The 21,773-nt window shown below is 42.9% G+C and overlaps 1 protein-coding gene across 1 annotated transcript; it reads right to left on the bottom strand.

Moving 5' to 3' along the window:
* Positions 1-797: 797 nt before the first annotated feature.
* LOC120017623 (nuclear valosin-containing protein-like) lies at positions 798-10,865 on the bottom strand. The gene is made up of 24 exons (XM_038960507.1): positions 10,750-10,865; positions 10,446-10,511; positions 10,236-10,306; positions 10,078-10,130; positions 9,823-9,913; positions 9,666-9,726; positions 9,251-9,496; positions 9,007-9,142; positions 8,605-8,681; positions 8,191-8,325; positions 7,940-8,041; positions 7,685-7,802; positions 7,165-7,309; positions 6,702-7,056; positions 6,326-6,544; positions 5,513-5,617; positions 5,345-5,407; positions 4,745-4,864; positions 4,528-4,627; positions 4,220-4,326; positions 4,024-4,100; positions 2,518-2,606; positions 2,180-2,277; positions 798-1,386 (listed from the first exon to the last, which is right to left on the bottom strand). Exons 2-24 carry the CDS (start codon positions 10,497-10,499, stop codon positions 1,342-1,344), a joined length of 2,667 nt encoding a protein of 888 aa, XP_038816435.1. The 5' UTR covers positions 10,500-10,511; positions 10,750-10,865; the 3' UTR covers positions 798-1,341.
* Between the last annotated feature and the right edge of the window lie 10,908 nt (positions 10,866-21,773).

The raw sequence follows: 21,773 nt of genomic DNA, 5'->3' as shown, positions 1-21,773 counted from the left end.
TATCAGTCATCTGCCGCCATCACCTAATATGGTTCAGCATGGCCCCATGTCGCAAGGATCTGTCCACAATTTCTGGAAGCTGATAACGTCCCAGTTTTTCCATGGCCTGAAATTATACTGTGCTTCCAATTTTGTGGCAACAGTTTGGGGATGGCCCTTTCCTTTTCCAGCATTACAATGCCCCCGTGCACAAAGCAAGGTCCATACAGAAATGGTTTGTCGAGATCGGTGTGGAAGAACTTCACTGACCTGCAGAGCCCTGACATCAATCCCACCGAACACCTTTAGGATGAATTTGAACACCGACTGCGAGCCAGACCAAATCGCCCAACATCAGTGCCTATCAGAGGGCAAGATGGAACTATTACCATTCCAGGTCTACATGGAGAGTATAAGGGTCACTAATGCTCTTGTGGCTGAATAGAAGCAAACCCCCGCAGCAATGTTCCAACATCTAGTGGAAAGCCTTCCCAGAAGAGTAGAGGCTGATATCAGCAAAGGGGGAACAACTCCATATTAATGCCCATGATTTTGGAATGATATGTTCAACAAACAGGATCTCTAGCTACAAAATTTTACGAATCTCTTGGTAACGTGACCGTGACAGAACTCCGAGCACGCGCAGATTCAATATCTAAGTATTTTTGATTCACAGCAGGATATTCATACTCGTAAGTGGACTTGTAATTATTCTGAAAATAAATTATGCTTGCAGATCTCATTGAATGTATTAATGTCAAGTTACAAGTTTGCAACTGTTAAATCTTTCACACAATACGAACTTGCAAAATTACACATTTGAACAATCGTACTTGCAACCACTAATCTCAATGTGCGACCACAAAGTCAAGTCATTATAATCCCATATCAATGAGAACAAATTGAGTAAACACACTATCATACATCTCCATGTTTTCAATAAAACAGTCAATACATACAGTAATACATTTTTTACTTAATTCACAAGGTTTACATTTTTCTTTTATACGAATATAAACAGCAATCCAAAATAGTCAATATGTCTTGATAGATGTCTACACCCAATAACTCAAGACCTCTCCGGACTGATATGAAGTCCTGTGATATGCACAGAGAGATCATCGGTAATGAGTACTGAAGTACATCTTTGTGGAAGGGAGGGGGTGAGAGCCAAGGGTGTAAGTGGACCCTGCACTGTATTGAATGCATACAGGTATTCCGCTGGTAAATCTTTGCTGAGTTAACCTTTGAAACATCACTCGGAGTTTGAACTCTTGTCTGATAAATGTTTATTGTAGATTGAGATATTGGTCTTCTTATCAGCATTGATATCCTTCATTCTGAAGGACTGGTCAAATCCCCTCACCTTGTAAGAGATTCCTTTAGCTGCTCGTACATACGTTGGTCCTATAGAGGGGGAAATTAAGAGCCTTTGTGTGAGTCATTCAAAATCCTTACATGCTTTGTTTGTAGTTTTAGACTTGTTCAGTCTCTTCCTCTTTGTAGTGAAGCCTAAAAAAGGGACCCTGCTCCTATCTACAACCAATCACACAAACTAACACCATACAACTGGCGAGTGAGCAAGTAAAAGCACACAACTTCATTATCTGACTGACTAGACCCGGTTTACTTTAGGCTTAATTTATTATTACGTTAGCATGCAAATAGGGATGGAAATAGTAATGGCGGAAGAGTTAGTTCCCCAGTGACCATAAACCCCTGAGGCTGTGTGAACCTACAGAACCTACATGTTTAACATAAGCATTTCGCTGCACCTGCTGTAACACCTGCAAAATCGGTGTACGCAACAAATAAATTAAAGATTTGATTTTTGACAATGCAGTGTTTACTGACGGGGACAAGAAAGACTGGTTCACCTGGGAGATTATAGACAGCTGGGAGGGAGGGGGGGCAATCATGTGCTAACCTACGTCATTATTAATTACCACATTCAAAAAAATGCTGCTCCCAATGACAACTGAGGCAAATCAAAACAAGCCATTACCAGACACTGGATTCTTGGAACATACCTAAATACTTAAGACTTGTCTAATTCCTAACCATTTGGATTTGAGGCGAGTCACTCACTGGGTGAATGATACATGTCAGACTGTCTACAGGGATTCAGGGTTTGGTTACATGCATTTCTTTGTCTGCTTCTGTGCAGTCATTCATTTGTCCACGTCCCAATGCATCTCACCCTTTTAGACACAGACGGCCGTACTTTCTTGAAGGCGTCCTCAAAGTTCTGCTTGCTGACCCTGATGTCGGCCACAGGGCCGTTGGAGTAGCTGTGACCTGAGGGGTTAATAAGTACAGACTCAGATGGAGAGGAAGTGGACTGACAACCCTGGTGGAGGATACTGTACAATTACTATGACCTTGGGTATGGTACTTATCTTGCCTTAGAAAGTGTAAACAGAAATCCATCTTGATAAATGGCAAACATGAAATGTATGGGAGCAATCAACCAACGTTGCAGTGTTCTGTTAGAGTCAAGAGGCAGAGAGGACCTAGAAGTCTTTAGGCCAGTATTACCTGTGTAAGATGGGTTGGGTTGGGTCAGGAGGTAGGCTCTCAGAGCATTGACAGAGGCTTCCCTCACCAACGCAGACAGGTCTGCCCCACTGCATGAAACAACAAACACACAATATCCACTGTGTTGAAGGCTCTACGGGTGGCTCGCTCATCACAGCTCGAAACAACCACAGGGGCAGGGTTTCGAGCTGTGGTGAGCGAGCCACACGTGTACTCCCTCTCCCCAGTCCCCCCAAAAAAGGTGTGTTCTGATGGCAAACTTTTAAAAAATGCAATAGGGTGTAAAAACTGTTTTAAAAGCAACAACAGTTGAGAAGAGGGCCTCCGCTTTCTGGAGGTATGATATTTATTTCTCAACTCCCAATACTGAGCACTCTAGCACCATTACACAACCAAAGTAATTGGTATTGCTTTGAGATAAGGCCATTGGCAGTGATTGCATAGGCCTATAGTGACATCATTGGGTAGTATGCTGCAATATTTAGGTAATTCAATTTACTGTTAGATTAATCAGTTATACAGCTAACTAGCAGTATATTCTATTTAGCTATCTAGCTAATGAGTTTTGAGTTTCCAATTCCTAAGATGGTGGATAGGCCATAAGACTGTTGAATAGCCAACTACCCCAGCCCTCCCGCTCTCCCAAAGACTATCTGCAAGGACTCTATTCCCATCCTCACCACTCAGCCACATGGTCACTCTTCACATTCACGCATACTGACAGTCACTACTTACACCTGACATATACTCTCATTACCATGCACGTACCACATATGCTGCTGTCTTGATTGATTATTGTGATAAATATTATCATTCGTTGCTGCTATATTGTTTATTAAGATTAGTATTTATCCTGCTACTTTTACATGTACATTCCTTCCTGAAAAACAAATAACTCCAGTACCCCTGCACATTGTATTAACGGTACACGTACTGCACTGACCTGTATATAACTACATTCTCTTGTTCATTTTATTTATTCTCTCGCATTTCACGTGTTTTATTTCTTACTTATATTACTACCTCTATTGTGCATCGTTGGGAAAGAGCTTGCAAGTTAAGCATTTGACTGTGCTGTATCCTATGCATCTGACAATAAAACTTGTAACTCAAATTAGCCCCAAATGAATTAGCCTATGTGATATTAGTACAAAGATGTAAGCAAATTAATCTCTATTGCACTAGAGACTAATTCTGGAGCCCCATTTTGATTTAGCAACAATAGCCTAATTGTCATCCCAAAATGTATGAATAATCTTGAATGATGCAGTCCTGCTGCTTGGACATGTTAGTATGATTAAAGAAATAAAGTTGTTTTATCTAAGAGGATAACTCGTTTTTTCTATTGCGTGACCCCTCAGCAGCATTTGGGTGCGACCAAATCATGGGCTGGTGCCACCAACTGATAATGTTAGTGGCAGCAATGGCACAAGGGTAAAGGGTTAGTCTGGAGCTCTATAGGTTAAGATTGACTCTGCTCCTTCCTTCCTTCTCTGGGACACTCACGTGAAGCAGTCACTGCGCACGTCATGGGCCATCTCCTCCAGACTCACATCCTGCTCCAGATGAGGCCTGCTGCCCCCCTATGAGACACAATCATGAAACAACCCTTCTCACAGCAACACCAGCCACTAACTAAGACATTATACGAGGCTCATGGACTATTGAATTGTGGGCTTCCATCCATGGCATTCCACGTTACCTTGGTGATGGTGAGTAAGATGGCGTGCCGGTCTGATGGAGGTGGGAGGCCCACATACAGGGTCTTGTCCAGACGACCTGGTCTCAGCACAGCAGGGTCAATGATATCTACAGGGACAGCGTCAACCATGGTGAATAACTTCACAGATTTGTATAGTAGCTTCATATAAGCATAATTATTATTATTTTTTAACTTTACATGCGTCAACATAAACCATAAACCAAAACATTGAAAAATAATCTCCCTCAAGTTTTGCGATTGGTGAATATCTAAGTCAAGGAGGGAGTGAAATGATGCGAGGAGCCCACCTGGTCTATTGGTAGCCGCCATGATGAAGACCTGCCGCCGGGTCTCCAGTCCGTCCATCTCAGTAAGCAGCTGGTTGACCACACGGACACTGGCTCCAGACTGAGGACACACCGCCACCATCAACCTCATGTCAACAATACTATTCTCATCATCATAATTCACCTCCATTTCACTCAGATGGTGACCCTCAGATCGCAGATTATTAGCCCTTCTCACCTCATGCCCGGAGCGGCGGGGGCACAGTGCATCGATCTCGTCGAAAAAGATGACACAAGGGGCAGAGTTCCGTCCTCTCTGGAACACCTGTCGCACGGCCCGCTCGCTCTCTCCCACATACTGAGGAACAAGAGACACGAAGCTGTGTAACTCATGTCGAAACGCACAGCTCGAAAAACAGACACACATATGTCTAACCTACATAATGCTAAATGAATCATTCAGGCCCCCAGAATCAAAGTCTGTTTCTTTTGTGTTTTAAGTTATATAAAGTCAGTGGGCATGAGTTAGGCCATTAAAATGCATCCAGGTGATTTAGGAGTGTTACCTCACAGTGTGAAGGGCCTGATATAATGCCTACTAAGGGTATAGATAGCTGTGACTAAAGGTAACTGAGCCCTCGCCAAGTAAATAATGCACAGGGCTGTTGGATCACTTGTGCTTACTGTCTATGACAACACAATGATTTCAGTGGGGCACTTCAGTTACAAATATAATTTCAGCAGATCTACCAACACAGAGTTAATATTACTAGGCAACGTGTCACAGGGCAAAGTCATGTCGAGGCATTCCAGGAATCTGTATAGCTGAATGACTCACCATGTTCAGCAGCTCTGGCCCCTTGACAGAGATGAAGTTAAGTCCTGACTCATTGGCAACAGCCTGAAATCGGAGACACACAGCACAGTATACTGTTGTAACTGATGAATTACTAAACCACCACCATTCTTCAACTTTCCACTTATTTTAGCAGCTGGAAAATAGTACCTTGGCCAGCAGGGTCTTTCCACATCCGGGAGGCCCAGCTAGCAACACCCCTGCAGGAGCACTGAGACCCAGAGCTTTGAACTGCTCAGGAGAACGCACAGGGGCCTGAGGACACACACAACCACAATACACACACACTGCCCTTATTCATCTAAGCTGCACAATGGCAGTATTCATTCTGAAGTCAACAAAGTACGCCCTACGATCCAGTTTGAATCTGTTTGGAGTTAGATACAGCTGACAGAAATACAACGTTAATGGCACATTGTAAATGTTATAGATTAACTCTGTGACCACTGCCCTTGACAGTGTACATTGACTGACACATCATGCTGTTGTTAAATTAAACCTGAAGAAAACCTATGGTTCCTTGTGTTGCTACTTATTCAACCATAGCAGTCGAGTCAGGTTTCCTTACCAACAACATGGTAGTCTATTATATATGGTTAAGTTCCCACAATCAACCACTGTTGTTCGAATGACATGCTCCAATCACAGGTACAGTATATTTCCTATTTTCTGATGACAAAATACTTTTAGGGTGGGAACAATTGTTGTATGGTGTTACGTTTTTGGAATAAATAGTTAATGTGTTAACTGTGATAGAATAAAATATCCACCTCTACGAGCTTAAATGCTACGAGAGAAAAGGAACTGGTCAATTATAATTTTCCTGACCACGTGACCTGAACAGAAGAAACTCCTGGCCCAAATTATAATACAACAAGTCCAAATCCTTATGTTGTTTTGCAGTGGCTAACACTGAGCCCAACATATCAGATAGAACATCAGCTGTGTTGAGGCGATACCCACCAGGATGGCCATGGTGAGCTCTTCGCGGATGTCATGCAGGGCCCCCACGTCGTCCCAGGTGACGTCTGGCACCGTGGCGAAGCCTTCACGCTTGGCAGAGGGTTGTACGCTGGCCAGGGAACCCTGGAAGTCTGACATGAGGATGCACAGGCCAGCAAGCTGCTCCTCAGACAGCGACTCACTGCTCTTCAGCAGGGACAGCAGGCGACAAAGCTCCCCCTGGTGGTAAAGACAGAAGTGGAACATTTTCACACCACTGACCATCAAGGTGGGATGTTCACCAGATTCAGAGGGAACAGTGGATCCAATACTATGTACAGCATACTGCCTAGTGAAAAACACAGCTAGTATACATTGATGGAGTCAAATATATCACCGTGAAGGTTGTCTCAGTAGCCAGAGGCAGCTGCTGCTTGTCTCCCTGTGGTACGTGGCTAAGGTCTGTCATCTCCTGGATCACTGTGTCTGCTGAGGCCTGGAATCTCTCTGGGCCCTGTGGGAGAGGACCTGCGCCCTGAGGCCCCTCGGACTCTGCTCTCTCCTCCGCCATGGGGACCAGCCCCTGGTTCTTGTCCTGCCTCTCCAGCAGGACCCTATTGACGGCGCTCATGGCGGCCTCGCGGCACAGCGCCATGAGGTCAGCTCCCACGTACCCCGGGGTAAGACGCGCCAGCTGCCGGTAGTCAAAGTCCTCAGGGAGCTTCAGCTTCCGACACAGGGTCTTCAGAATTCTGAGAGCAGGAATCAACACACAGTGGGTAACTTACAGTCGCAACACAAGAGCTAGCAACAACATTAATGTCAACACCACTATTATTATAGGAGACAAGCCCACTCACCTGAGACGAGCTGCTTCATCAGGTATCCCCAGACAGATTTCTTTGTCAAAGCGTCCAGCACGGCGCAGCGCTGGGTCCAGAGAGTCTGGCCGGTTGGTGGCACCAATAACCATCACCTGGGCTGTGACAGCTAATGAGTTCAGGTCTGGAGAATCACATAGATGACAGAGTGAAGGGAAGATTAACATCATCCAATAGTACCAGACAAGGTGAATTGATAATCTCCCAACCCTGCCAACAAAATATATTCAATTGATTTCTTCATCTTAAGTACTCAAAGGAGATATTCCTATCAAAAAAAATATAGATGTATTGTAATCATCAACTCAAAAGTCATGAAATCAACAAGATGTGTTGCACTAGCATACATCCCGTGAGTCCCGTATGGCTCAGTTGGTAGAGCATGGCACTTGCAATGCCAGGGTTGTGGGTTCGATTCCAACGGGGGACCAGTACGAATGAAAAATATGTGCGCTCAGTCGCTCTGGACAAGAGAGTCTGCTAAAATGACATCTCTCACCATCCATGCAGGTGAGCAGCTGAGCAACAATCCGTCTCTCCATGTCCTTGGAGGCCACCTCTCGCTTAGGAGTGATGGCATCAATCTCATCGATGAACAGGATGCAAGGGGAGCTGGTCTGCAAGGGTAACAGGACCAGAATGGAAAGTTTAAGCGAGCTGTCCTTGAGGGGACATTCTTATAAAATGTTCTTCATTTAATTTCACAGCGAACTGTGTAGTAGCTCATCTGTCGAGACTCAGGAGTGACACTTACCACAGCCTGCTCAAACAGCTCTCTCAGCTTCTGCTCAGACTCCCCTGACACCCCAGACACCAGCTCTGGCGCCGACACCTTCAGCATGGGCAGCTCCATTTCCTTAACACACAGAGGGAAATTAATGAGTCTTTTTCACCTAGAAAAAAAATTGTCTAAACTAGGAAATGTGGAAAAATGTTAGTGAGGAAAAATAATCTCTATGTAAAGTGGGATACCATCATATAGATATGGACACCATCCAGACTCACCCCAGCCACAGCTTGGGCCAGCAGGGTTTTTCCACAGCCAGGGGGGCCATGGAGCAGGAACCCCCGTGGAGGGACCACCCCCAACTGCTGGTACACCTCTGGGTGACGCATATGAATCAGCAGCTTACACACCTCCTTCAGTGACAGAGAGCCAGATAAGAATTAAATCTACAAGCCATTACAGTTCAGTGCATAGGTCATGTTCAGCAGGATATAATGGAGAAAAAAAACATTTTCAAATGGGAAATTAATAGGAGTATTCTTATTGGACAAGTTCAGGTATGAGCTCGTCTGCTTTCTCCCGTTTCGTGCATACGGAATACAACCCTGGATACATCTAAATGAGGTTTGACAGCTAAGAAAACTGACAACACTAAAACTGACAAAACAAAGACGTAAATGTAACAAGCGTACCGTCAATGTGTCCTCATTGCCTCCAACATCTTCAAACTTTAATGTTGAATACTGTAGTTCAATGGATTTGGTCCTCGCTAGAACGATCAGAGGAAAACTTAGTTTACAAAACACACACCATTCTTACTTCAAGTGATACTGTAAAACAGGGTATTCAAATCTTACCCTACGAGGTCAGGACTACAGCTGGTTTTCTGATCAACTTGATATTTAATTGCACCCACCTGGTGTCCTATGTGTAAATCAGTCCCCGATTAGAGGGGAAGAATGACTAAAAAAAAGCAGTGGAACTGGCTTTGTGGTCCAGATTTGAATTTGAGGGCTGTTTAGTTTATATTGTTTGTATCCTTGACTGGCTACAATGTTAAACATCAGCAAAGCAAGGTAGGAAGCAGCCTTTACCTTTCTTGTTCATGATACTGGCCTCGATGTCACCATCATTGCCCTTTGACGCTCCCTCTTTCCGCCGTTTAGATTTTTTACATTTGCCTTTTTTTGGTGTCTTCTCAGGCTCAAGCATTGAGACATCTGTCTGCTTCTGGTGAAGTCAATATAAGCATTCAAATTGTTGTAGCAAATTGTAAGACAAAGAGAGATGTGGTCATCCACAACTGACAAAAGACAACATAGAAAATGTGAGAAATACATTTCCTGCAAGACTGGCTGCCTCCTCTTCACACAGGTCAATGAGGATGCTGTCATGCTCCAGGCCTCTGCCCTTGTCTATGAACCAGCCCCCTGCAGACACCTTGGTACCAACACTCTGAGGGGTGGACTGAGCCTCAGGGGCAGGGCTGTCTGATGCAGACTTGTCCCTCCTGGGAGATGCCCCACTCTCTGGGTTGCCCTTCTTGTACAGGGACATCAGGGAGTTATTCATGAGGTTGATGGGCTGTTAAGGGATAATCAGAAGGAAAAACAAGTTTAATCTATTAGCGTATTGTTCTGAAGCTCTGTGGCATGTATTATATTACAATGACTCACATGGTAATAAGCAACACATAAGTATGGTAAACCTGACAAATGAATGCTATGGAAAGAGGTAGTAGAGAACGATGTACCGGTTGTTCGGGAAGGTCCTCATCACTATCAGTAGTGTCATCCAAGTTACTGCTGCCATCCCTGTAAAAGACCAGAATATGCACTGTATAAATCACTAAACTCAGGGGCATTTACAAATCAAAACAAAAGATTATGAGCAGATGGCGTGGCCCTTACCCAGCATCCTTCTCACTGTGTCTGGCTCTCTTGGCCAAGTGCTTGTTCTCCAGATCATTCAGTCCAGATTCATCGCATATCACTCCATGGACTGAAGGTGTAAAAATGCACAAGGAATTGTAGGATCTGGTTTGATCTTGGAGAAACCGGCTAACATGCTTTAATGACAAGTGAAATGATCGGCCGATGCATTGTAGCTGAACTACCCAAAATGCCATGTGCAGTCAAATGATAAATGAGGTAGTTTTTACTCACCTTTTTCCACCTGAATCCTGAATGCAGTCTTGTTTCGCCTGCCATAGTCCATTCTGAGGAAGATACAATATTAAGCTGCGTGCATAAACCCTGAAGGATTTCTGAAAGGCAAGGCTGTAGAAAGAGTACAGGGGGAAATTATGATAAATCAAACTCACCTGTAGAGTCTCTGAAGATCATGTGCCATTGAAGTAATGTCAACATACTGGCCACTCTGGTTACTCAAATACTAGCAGACAAAATTGAACAGATCCAATACAGTAACACATTACTGTAAATTATGTTAGCTAGCGTGTTACAAAATAGGAATCAGTCAATATGACAGGCGACAATTGGTGGATACTGTCAATAACTAGTCTAAAATGTACCTGCTCAACTCTCTGTTTGAGTCGGTTGTCCACTCCGCAACGTCTGTTATTCATGTCTCCTGTCACCTGCAACATAAACTAGCATTAGTTTATCTCGGGAAAAACATGTATTTACCAGTAGCTAGAGTAGTATAGCTAGATGAAACCGGTATATTTAATTCAGTGGGATGAAAGGGGAAGTATGTGCAGACGTTAATGTCTCTAGCAGTGTGATGCTAGCAAGCTAGCTAATAGTGTCGCTTTACCATAGGATTGTCTATGCGTATGTACTCTAAACAGATAGCATTTAATTCTAGGCACGTACCTTTTGTAATAATCGTACATAGCAGTTGATGAACAAGCAAAGACGATTGTAGATAACAGATCAAAAGTATTTACAGTTAGCACGAGTTTGTACTCCACGTGAAACTACAGATTGTTATACGGAGCTGTCCATGATGTTGCCTGTTCGAAATTGTGAACAAATGCCAGAAGCAGAGGATTCTTCAACTTAATACAATTGATATCTCATACTGGTAGAAATCAAGCATGTTTTATAATCAAAAGAAATATGGGTGGACTATTTGCGAGTTAACATCAGAACAGCTATTTTATTTTAAGTACAAATTACAAATATCAGGCACAAATATGTATTATACAAATTATCAGCAATCAACAATTTACACATACACGTACAAAAAAATGTAAAGTGCAATTGCATTCACTCAGATTTTTTTTTCATTATAATGATTTCATCAGGACAGCTATGAATTTCTGACTGGGACCTTCGTGACATAGAAATAGAGTCCGCGATATTAGAGAAAAGAGGAGATAGAAATCCCAATGGACAATGAATTTACGAACGTATAACGCCCCCCAGCACACTGTCGACCAATGGCTTTCACGTTGTCATGCTGCGTCACGTGGTTGCTAAGCTTATCGCACGCAATCTCTTCTCAAAGTCAGGGAATGATAACGTATGTAAAGTCACGATTCCAAAGCTATACAATATTATAGATATCAAGTTAATTATCTATTGGAAAATATTTGTAATGTTGTACTTATTGTTGACAATTATTTTTTTATTTTTAGCTAGTGCCCAATTGACTCCTATTCACTCATTGGCTGCGTTTCAAACTCAAAGTCGACAGCTCTCAGCCCTAAACCCTCAGCCCCTTGAATTACGTTTAACATCGTTACATCCGAGTGTACTTTAAATGTCCCTTGCCCAAGCGAGGGAGAGTGATGATCAGAGGCAACGGCCTTGGCGGAAATCTTGAAGTTGAGTTTAAAAACAACCAACCTAAAGCTATTAATGTACCTAGTAAGCTAACGTATCTAGCTACAGTTACCCATAGCTGGCTAGCTAGTTTTATATTTTGGTAATTTATTCCAATACTTTTTAGAATTGCAAAAAATATGTTTGTGAATCTAGCAACGTTTTATAGGCTTCTCACAATGAGGCTAAGCCAATTTGCCGACGCTAAAATCAATGTATATATATATATATATATATATATTTAGCAAGCTAGCTTCATTCTTTTTTTATGACATGCCAAAAATGCAGCCTTGTTGATTACATTTGACACTTCACAGCCACGAGTTTGACATGTGACTACAGTTTTCATTGAATTGTGGGTCATATCAACCCCGCAAGTGACCAAAGTTGTTCACTCGCTCCCTCGAGCTAAATTGAGGGCTGAGGGGGAAACGTTAGTGAATTGGACCTGTACTTAAAATGGCAATCAAACTGCATCCGACGGGGATTCCCTCGAGGGAAAGTGGATAGCGCAAGGGCTGAGAGGGTAAAAATAAGTGCTTGTACTGCAGCCCGTGAAGGAGAGCGCTCTATGTACGATAATCACCCAGAATGCACCGCGTGGCACATTGCCGTAGCATGGGCAACGCACACAATCTGCGTTAATACGATTCCACTGAAGTATCCCTGATAGCACGGGACCCTTTTTATACTTTCTATCTAGAGTCCTACCCCCGTTGAAGTTAGGTAAGGGTTAGGGTTTGGGATATGGATGTCCCAAGGATTCGTGAGAGGCCATGTAAAGTAAGCAGTGTACAAGCTTGGAAAAATTAAGTATTTCCATATCTATCAACATGTTACTTTCACTGAGAATATTTGCCTAGCTGTAGGTTTCTGGCCATGGAAGAGGGGCAAAAATAGTATCTGTGGTTATTCTTTGTAAATTAGATTGTGTCATGAAGGCAAGTTCACACATTTTAAAAACGTTTTTTTTTTTTATTGTGATTAAAATTTGTTTTAGACGAACACTAGCGACTAGTAAATCTACTAATAATAACCTATTCCATTTTTTTTCCAGATTGTCTTTAATTAATATAGGCCTAAACCTACACTGGTTGCTTGTGAGCTTTCATGTGCAATTGGCCTATATGACATCTTCATGACACCTCCAGATTTTATCTGATAGGCCTTAAATCAAGTGCACATCCCGAGAGCGCATCAGGCCGTCTAGAATTTTCTACTAACTTTAGCTGGCATATAACACACTCTTACAGTAATAGTAACATGTACCTCATACTCATAATAATAAATACAACTATGCAATAATTACAGTAACTGACACATATGTACTTGGAGGATGACATAATTTTGCCAAACAACCAACAGGTAAACAATGCTAGCATCAGGTATAAGCTAATGGCAGCACCAACACGTTACAGATGTAACACAATCCCTATCATAAGCAAATGTTACCCTGTAATCACCATAAACAATCCCAGACAATAAAAAAGCTAAATTTATATTGCGGATGCATGCACAACACTTCTAGATCGAGCCAATTTATGCTTGATTCTAAAATGAGGTTCGAGGCGCCGTATGGATGGTGTGACGCAATGTCTGAGCTTCTGGAGGCACGCAGAGGCCGAATTGAGCTCCATACCGCATCGCGGTGTGCCTCTCAAAGTTTGTAACAATGCAGAGGGCTATTTATAGCTCGCATTGACATGATTGGTGAGGGCAGAAGGTCCTGTCTAAACACAAACTCACTACCTTGTCTGTGCCTATGTTTGTGTTGCTTCACAGTCCTCACTGTTCCATACAGTATATTTTTATCTGTTTTTTACATTTAATTTTACTGCTTGCATGAGCTACTTGATGTGAAATTAAGTTCCATGTAGTCATGGCTCTATGTAGCACTGTGTGCCTCCCCCTTTTCTGGACTTGGTGACTGTGAAGAGATCTCTGGTGACATGTCTTGTTGGGTATGCATGGGTGTCGGAGCTGTGTGCCAGTAGTTCAAAGAGACAGCTCGGTGCATTCAACAAATGAAGTCAATCTCTCCCCCATAGTATTAATGTTAGCTCTCTGTGTACATCCAAGGACCAGCCGTGCTGCCCTGTTCTGAGCCAATTGCAATTTTCCTAAGTCCCTCTTTGTGGCACCTGACCACACGACTGAACAGTAGTCCAGGTGCGACAAAACTAGAGCCTGTAGTACCTGCCTTGTTGATAGTGCTGTTAAGAAGGCAGAGCATCGCTTTATTATGGACAGACTTCTTAGCTACTGTTGTATCAATATGTTTTGACCATGACAGTTTACAATCCAGGGTTACTCCAAGCAGTTTAGTCATTTCAACTTGCTCAATTTCCACATTATTCATTACAAGATTTAGTTGAGATTTAGGGTTTAGTGAATGATTTGTCACAAATACAATGCTTTTAGTTTTAGAAATATTTAGGACTAACTTATTCCTTGCCACCCATTCTGAAACTAACTGTAGCTCTTTGTTAACTGTTGCAGTCACTTCAGTCACTGTAGTAGCTAACGTCTACAGTGTGGAGTCATCCGCATACATAGACACATTGGCTTTCATCAAAGCCAGTGGCATGTCGTTAGTAAAGATTGAAAAAAGTAAGGGGCCTGGACAGCTGCACTGGGGAATTCCTGATTCTACCTGGATTATGTTGGGAAACCGAAAGTTCAAATTTGAGTTTTCCCAATAAATTCACACAGAATTGAGATTTGTTTGCTAAGCATAGCCACCTTATTCCTGTAATTCTCCGCAAGCAAACAATTGATGCATTGGAACTCCGGATTGTCAATATTGTCCCGGACAAGAGCGTAATAAACACAGCTTCTACAGCGCTGGAAACATTTGTTAGCTATTCCAGGCGACACGGGCTCCATTGCAACCTATCTAGCTGGCTAGTTGGTAGCAGGTGTTGAGACAGGTATCCGAGATCTTGAGTTCCAAAGTTTTCAGCGTCGAGTCTGTGTCCCTCCGAGTGGCGCAGTGGTCTAAGGCACTGCATCTCAGTGCTAGAGGTGTCACTACAGACCCTGGTTCATATCTAGGCTGAATCACAACCGGCCGTGATTGGGAGTCCTATAGGGTGGCGCACAATTGGCCCAGCGTCGTCCGGTTTAGGGTTTGGCCGGTGTAGGCTGTCATTGTAAATAAGAATTTGTTCTTAACTGACTTGCCAGCAGCTGGCGGGGAAACACAAGAAGCACAATAAGGGGCTCTACTGATCACAAATTGGAATCACACTCACTCACACACTGGAAATAAGCACTTTCCTTTAGATTGTGCTATTGCGAGCGTTCCCTTCGGTAGTCTGTCTCGCTGTGTTTGTGGGAGGAGTGTGGACATGTGGAGTAAACTTGCAGAGTTTTTTACTCTGGAATAGATCACCAAGTCACTGTCATCTCAAGAAGAACCCCTACAGGAGGTCAGCTCTGGGGAAGTTGAGGCCCTCCATACAGGTCCCAGTGACTCTCAGGTAAGCCAAATCAACTGCGACACCAGTACCAAGGAGGTCACTGATGAGATCCTGACCACTTTTATGGCCGAAGTGACAAAAGTTGAGTCCTCAACCTGTATTGGTACGAGGTCTTCTGACGAGTCCCTTGCAGCTTGTCTGTTCGTGGATGGCATGTTAACAAATCTGGATGCATTTTCGATCTCAAGATTCTTCGGAAACTTCTCTGCAACTCTCTCCTGCAAAGCAGAGTACCAACAGTGCGACCTCTACAAGTATAATTGCAACTATCGAGAGGATTTCCAGTGAAGACTTCCAAGTCCCAGGACACTGAGGCTGTGACTGATGTGCTACTTACATCTGCCACCAGGTTACCCACATCAATATCCTCTCTCACCTCAGAGCAACTGTCTTTCACCATTTCCCTGAATGTGGAATTTGAAGCCACTGACATGGTAGAGACATTTGTCACCGATATGAAATGTATTGTACAGTCCGCAGAGCATTCCGCAACAAAGGCACAGTCTTTACCCGTTGTGCTCAGAATCAAGCAAAGATTACAGGATAAGATGCACAACTTTTACATCTCACAGACAAAGGTCAAGCCACATGTCAAGCAGAAGACCCTTCAGAGTGAGGTGCAACCATGGGTACTCCTGTTTTGATCCGAAGCTCTCCTGGCTCCAGTAAAAGTGAGCCCAGCTACAGGCGGTGAGCCCATGCTACAGCTGCTCTGGTGTTGTAACTCTTTGCAGAGGTCAACGTGAGAGTTCCAGACCAATGATGGCTATTACAGACCCTGTGATGAGTCCGTTTATTGAGAATAGCACCAAAGCGGCCATCAGCCAGATTCTACTCTTACATCATAAGTCAGAAGTGTCGAAGGAAGAAGGGTGGTCGTCCTCTGCTGGGAAGAGGACATCTGAGGAGTCGCTAGTAGTAACTGAATTTGTGGATTATACACAACATAACCAAAGGTATGCGGACACCTGCTCGTGGAACATCTCATTCCAAAATCATGGGCATTAATATGGAGTTGGTCGCCACGTTTGCTGCCATAACAGCCTCCACTCTTCTGGGAAGGCTTTCCACTAGATGTTGGAACATTGCTGCAGGGACTTGTTTCCATTCAGCCACAAGAGCATTAGTGAGGTCGGGCACTGATGTTGGGTGATTAGACCAGGCTCGCAGTCTGCGTTCCAATTCATCCCAAAGGTGTTCGATGGGGTTATGATCAGGGATCTGTGCAGGACAGTCAAGTTCTTCCACACCGATCTTGACAAACCATTTCTGTATGGACCTCACTTTGTGCACGGGGTTCATTGTCATGCTGAAACAGGAAAGGGTTTTTCCCAAACTGTTGCCAAAAAGTTGGAAGCACAGAATCGTCATGAATTTAATTGTATGCTGTAGCGTTAAGATTTCCCTTCACTGGAACTAAGAGACCTAGGCCAAACCATGAAAAACAGCCCCAGACCATTATTCCTCCTCCACCAAACTTTGCAGTTGGCACTATGAATTCGGCAAGGTAGCTTTCTCCTGGCATTCGCCAAACCCAGATTCGTCCGTCGGACTGCCAGATAGTGAAGCGTGATTCATCACTCCAGAGAACGAGTTTCCACTGCTCCAGAGTCCAATAGCGGCAAGCTTTACACCACTCCAGTCGACGCTTGGCATTGCGCATGGTGATCTTAGGCTTGTGTGTGGCTGCTCGGCCATGGAAACCCATTTCATGAAGCTCCCAAAGAACAGTAATTTTGCTAATGTTGCTTCCATAGCCAGTTTGGAACTCAAGTGTTCCAGTTTGGAACTCAGTATTGCAATCAAGGACAGACGATTTATATGCTGTGTGCTTGATTTTATACACCTGTCACCAACGAGTGTGGCTGAAATAGCAAAATCCACTCATTTGAAGGGGTGTCCACATACTTTTGGCTGTGTAGTGTATCATGGTCTGGCTAAAGAATATATCTGCATCTAGGTCCTCCTCTTTACAGACTTTCTGTGTTTCCTCAAATTCAGTTATTGGTGCGCTTTCGAATGAGGACTTTCAGAGGAAGGCCACTCAACTAGTGGGACGAAGTCCTCATCAGTCAATAAACATTTTCTCAACTAGTTGGGTCAGAGGCAGACAATCTGATTTTCATATCTTGCAGGGTACCCCCACCACTTCCTCTATGAGTACAGACACAACAGCCATTAAAGGCAGCCATTGTTTGAACCATAGTGGATGGTGTGAAAAGAATGTTCTAGGCCACAGAGTCCTCTGGTCCCTCTTATGGCTGCAGCCCGGCGTCGGTACACTTATGACAACAGCCACTTCAAGTGCAGGGCGCGAAATTCAAAAGATATTTTTTTTAAATATTTAACTTTCACACATTAACAAGTCCAATACAGCAAATGAAAGGTACACATCTTGTGAATCCAGCCAACATGTCCGATTTTTAAAATGTTTTACAGCGAAAACAGCACGTATATTTATGTTAGCTCACCACCAAATACAAAAAAGGACAGACATTTTTCACAGCACAGGTAGCATGCACAAAGCCAACCTAACTAACCAAGAACCAACCAAACTAACCAACAAACAACTTCATCAGATGACAGTCTTATAACATGTTATTCAATCAATCTATGTTTTGTTCGAAAAATGTGCATATTTCAGGTATAAATCATAGTTTACATTGCAGCTACAATCAGAAATTGCACCGAAAGCAGCCATAATAATTACAGACACCAACGTCAAATACCTAATTACTCATCATAAAACATTTCTGAAAAATACATAGTGTACAGCAAATGAAAGACAGGCATCTTGTGATTCCAGCCAATATTTCCGATTTATTAAGTGTTTTACAGCGAAAACACAATATAGCGTTATATTAGCTTACCACAATAGCCAGAAACACATGCCATTTCCCAGTAGCAAAAGGTTAGCGATCGTAACAAACAAGCAAAAGATATATAATTTTTGACAAACCTTGATATTCTTCATCAGATGACAGTCCTATAACATCAGGTTATACATACACTTATGTTTTGTTCGAAAATGTGCATATTTAGAGCTGAAATCAGTGGTTATACATTCTGCTAACGTAGCTACTATTTCCCACAACGTTCGGATATTTTTCTGACACTTTTTATGACACACATATTCTGACCAAATAGCTATTCATAAACATAACTAAAAAATACATGTTGTATAGGAAATGATAGATCCATTAGTTCTTAATGAAATCGCAGTGTTAGAATTCTAAAAAATAACTTCATTACGACATCCAGCTTCGGTATAGCTAGAGTACCCAAACGTTGGGCGCCGACGACTAGTTCACATGCATGACAGATATATGAAATAGCATCATAAAATGTTTCTTACTTTTGCTGATCTTTCATCAGAATGTTGGACAAGGGGTCCTTTGTCCAGAACAGTCGTTGTTTGGATTTAGAACGGCCACTTTCCCTCTCGATTTAGCAAGCGCACTAGCCAAGTGGCACGAATCGCTCCATCGTCAACAAAGTCAGAGAACGGAACACGGCAAAACTCCCGAAAAAATTTCAATAATCTGATTAAACTATATTGAAAAAACATACTTTACGATGATATGGTCACATGTATCAAATAAAATCAAAGCCGGAGATAGTAGTCGCCTATAACGGCAGCTAAACAGAAGGCAAATCCAGGAACCACCTCGCGCTCTCCAGAAAACCGGAAATGGGGGACACGTCATACAAAGAGCTTGTATTCCACTTCAGACCAAGATAAACACTAAATTTCTTCTCTCACCGCCTCTTGACATCCAGGGGAAGGTGTATGACGTGCATGTATACTCATACGTATCATGCCCATTTATAGGCAGGAAGTAGAACAGAGCATCGATTTCAGACTTTCCACTTCCTGGTCAGGAGGTTTGTGCCAAATGAGTTCTGTTTGACTCACAGATATAATTCAAACGGTTTTAGAAACTAGAGAGTGTTTTCTATCCAATAGTAATAATAATATGCATATTGTACGAGCAAGAGTTGAGTACGAGGCCGTTTGAAATGGGCACCTTTTATCTGGCTACTCAATACTGCCCCTGCAGCCCAAACAGGTTAAGGCCTACAGTCACTCTGCTTCTCCAGGGTTCAAAAGATTCACCGACGTCATGCACAGACTCACAAACTATTGTTGTGTCGGAGATGAAGATTTGGTCTGTAGCACAAACTATTTTCAAGCGTCTACAGAGAATGCTGGGGGGTTTTGTTTCTCAGCATAAGAAGCCAGCTGTCAGGTTCCTACTGATTCTGCTTTCAAGAGACTGGAGGAATGGCCCAGGGGACAGTTGTCCCATCAACTTGTCGAAGAAATTCAGAACCTAATTATAAAACACAAAGAACTATTTATGATGGAATCAGTGGCAGTTGGCAAAAGTGTCTCAGACACTTATCAACATTTTCAATGAGGCAAAAACAATAGGTGGCGCGTGCATAAGGCCAAGGGAAGCTTTCCCTAAAGTAATTTTCCAAAATTACTGTATATAGCCTAAATAGCTTTCTCCTGTCTATACAGAAATAAATATAATAATTCAAAATAGGCTACTTCACCAGAAAGCATGATTTGATCACAGAGGATAATTAGCTTATTAAAAAGAATAAGCTATGGATTGTTTAAATCCCATAGCCTACAGTTGGAAGGGCCTACAATTTGGGCAGAGTGAGCAGCAAATACCAAATAGATTCATGTTGAGTTGCGACTGTCAGTGAAAAGCAGAGACCCAGCCAGGCATAACGCAATATTTAAAAATACAATCACGGGAAAACCGTTTGGAAAGCAAAATGGCTATTGCTGTAAATAAAAGACAATGAAAAGACTCCAATCTGTCTTTCAATAAAATAAAATCTCAACTTCATTGAGCGAAAAGTAGCCCATCTTATTTGCACCAGTATTTGTACTTGTATTTATTATGGATCCCCATTAGCCTCTGCCAAGGCAACAACTACTCATCCAGCAAAATGAAGGCAGTTATACAATTTTTTAAACATTACAATACAGTCACAGATTTCACAACACACTGTGTGCCCTCAGTTCCCTACTCCACCACTACCATATATCTACAATACAAAATACATGTTTACGTGTGTGTGTACAGTGCGTATTGTGAGAGTTCAGTGACCACCCGGAAGAAGACGACACGACAGCACCCTCCTTTGGGGAAAGGTACTCAGTGTAAAGCCAATTAGTATACAGCTGGGCCCACTAATTGCTTTGTGTCTTCCTCTTTTTAGATGTGCCAAGAGAGGAGCTGGGGGAGGATTGGAAGTAGAGACGGAGACCTGTGAGGATGTTGGTTTTTCCTACCTCAGAGAAAGCTTATGTGACTGGGCACCTTGTCTCTCTGTTAATCAAGGCAGGCTTTGGGTAGAGAGAAGTGTTCCTCCTGTAACTGTCATGGGTAGACGGTAGTCTAAGACAGGTAGAGAGAAGTGTTCCTCCTGTAACTGTCATGGGTAGACGGTAGTCTAAGACAGGTAGAGAGAAGTGTTCCTCCTGTAACTGTCATGGGTAGACGGTAGTCTAAGACAGGTAGAGAGAAGTGTTCCTCCTGTAACTGTCATGGGTAGACGGTAGTCTAAGACAGGTAGAGAGAAGTGTTCCTCCTGTAACTGTCATGGGTAGACGGTAGTCTAAGCCCGGAGTAGCCATTTGTTGTTATGCTTTCCCTTTTTGGCCACTGCTTTTTGGTCAACGGCTTAGTTTGTTTGTTTCTTTTCTTACGCTGGTGTTTCAGCGTAGGACGTTCCCTGTACTGGAGATATTTTGTGGGGCGAAAGAAGACCTGTTTTAGAAAACAAACCACAACCACTGCTTCTGGTTTGTTCATTTTATGCCTCCTGTGTTAAGGTGCTTCGGGCAAGCTGATCTATTGTGCTGCTTCACAGTCACCTCTGTTCCATAAGGTGTATAAGGTGTTTTTTTTCTAATTTTACTGCTTGCGTCAGTTACTTGATGTGGAATAGAGTTCCATGTAGTCATGGCTCTATGTAGTGCTGTGCGCCTCCCATAGTCTGTTCTGGACTTGGACTGTGAAGAGACCTTGTGGGGGTATGCATAGGCGTCCCAATAGTTCAAACAGACAGGCCTGTGCATTCAACATGTCAATACCCCTCACAAATACAAGTAGTGATTAAGTCAATCTCTCCTCCACTTTGAGCCAGGTGAGATTGACATGCATATTTTTAATGTTAGCTCTCTGTGTACATCCAAGGGCCAGCTGTGCTGCCCTGTTCTGAGCCAATTGCAATTTTCATAAGTCCCTCTTTGTGTCACCTGACCACATGACTGAACAGTAGTCCAGGTGCGACAAAACTATAGGACTTGGGACTTGCCTTGTTGATAGTGCTGTTAAGGTGGAGAACATCGGCCATATCCGCAGTGAGTGTGCATATTCACTGTCTTAATCATTGGGTCTGTGCCACTTTTGTTTGTTTTTGGACAATACATTTCTTCCTCCAGGTTAGATGGATGTCATATTGTATTTGTGTCTCCCCTTTTTGTAGATGCAAAGTAGGTTATCCTGTAATTTGTCATATTAAAAAAGATGTTGCTATTGTCTCCAGTCATAAAAAAAT

Source organism: Salvelinus namaycush, chromosome 22 (genome assembly GCF_016432855.1).
Source record: "Salvelinus namaycush isolate Seneca chromosome 22, SaNama_1.0, whole genome shotgun sequence".
Classification (NCBI taxonomy): Eukaryota; Metazoa; Chordata; class Actinopteri; order Salmoniformes; family Salmonidae; genus Salvelinus; species Salvelinus namaycush.
The sequence above is the reverse complement of the archived record's forward strand: the minus strand, read 5'-3'. Positions and strand labels throughout refer to the sequence as shown.

What these genes read in the sequence shown, in the direction of transcription:
- LOC120017623 (XM_038960507.1), bottom strand. Translation starts at nt 10,499, where the DNA reads ATGAATAACAGACGTTGCGGAGTGGACAACCGACTCAAACAGAGAGTT. An exon ending in GATCTTCAGAGACTCTACAG is followed by an intron (nt 10,131 to 10,235) that starts GTGAGTTTGATT and finishes TATCTTCCTCAG; the next exon opens with AATGGACTATGGCAGGCGAA. An exon ending in TGGCCCAAGCTGTGGCTGGG is followed by an intron (nt 8,042 to 8,190) that starts GTGAGTCTGGAT and finishes CTGTGTGTTAAG; the next exon opens with GAAATGGAGCTGCCCATGCT.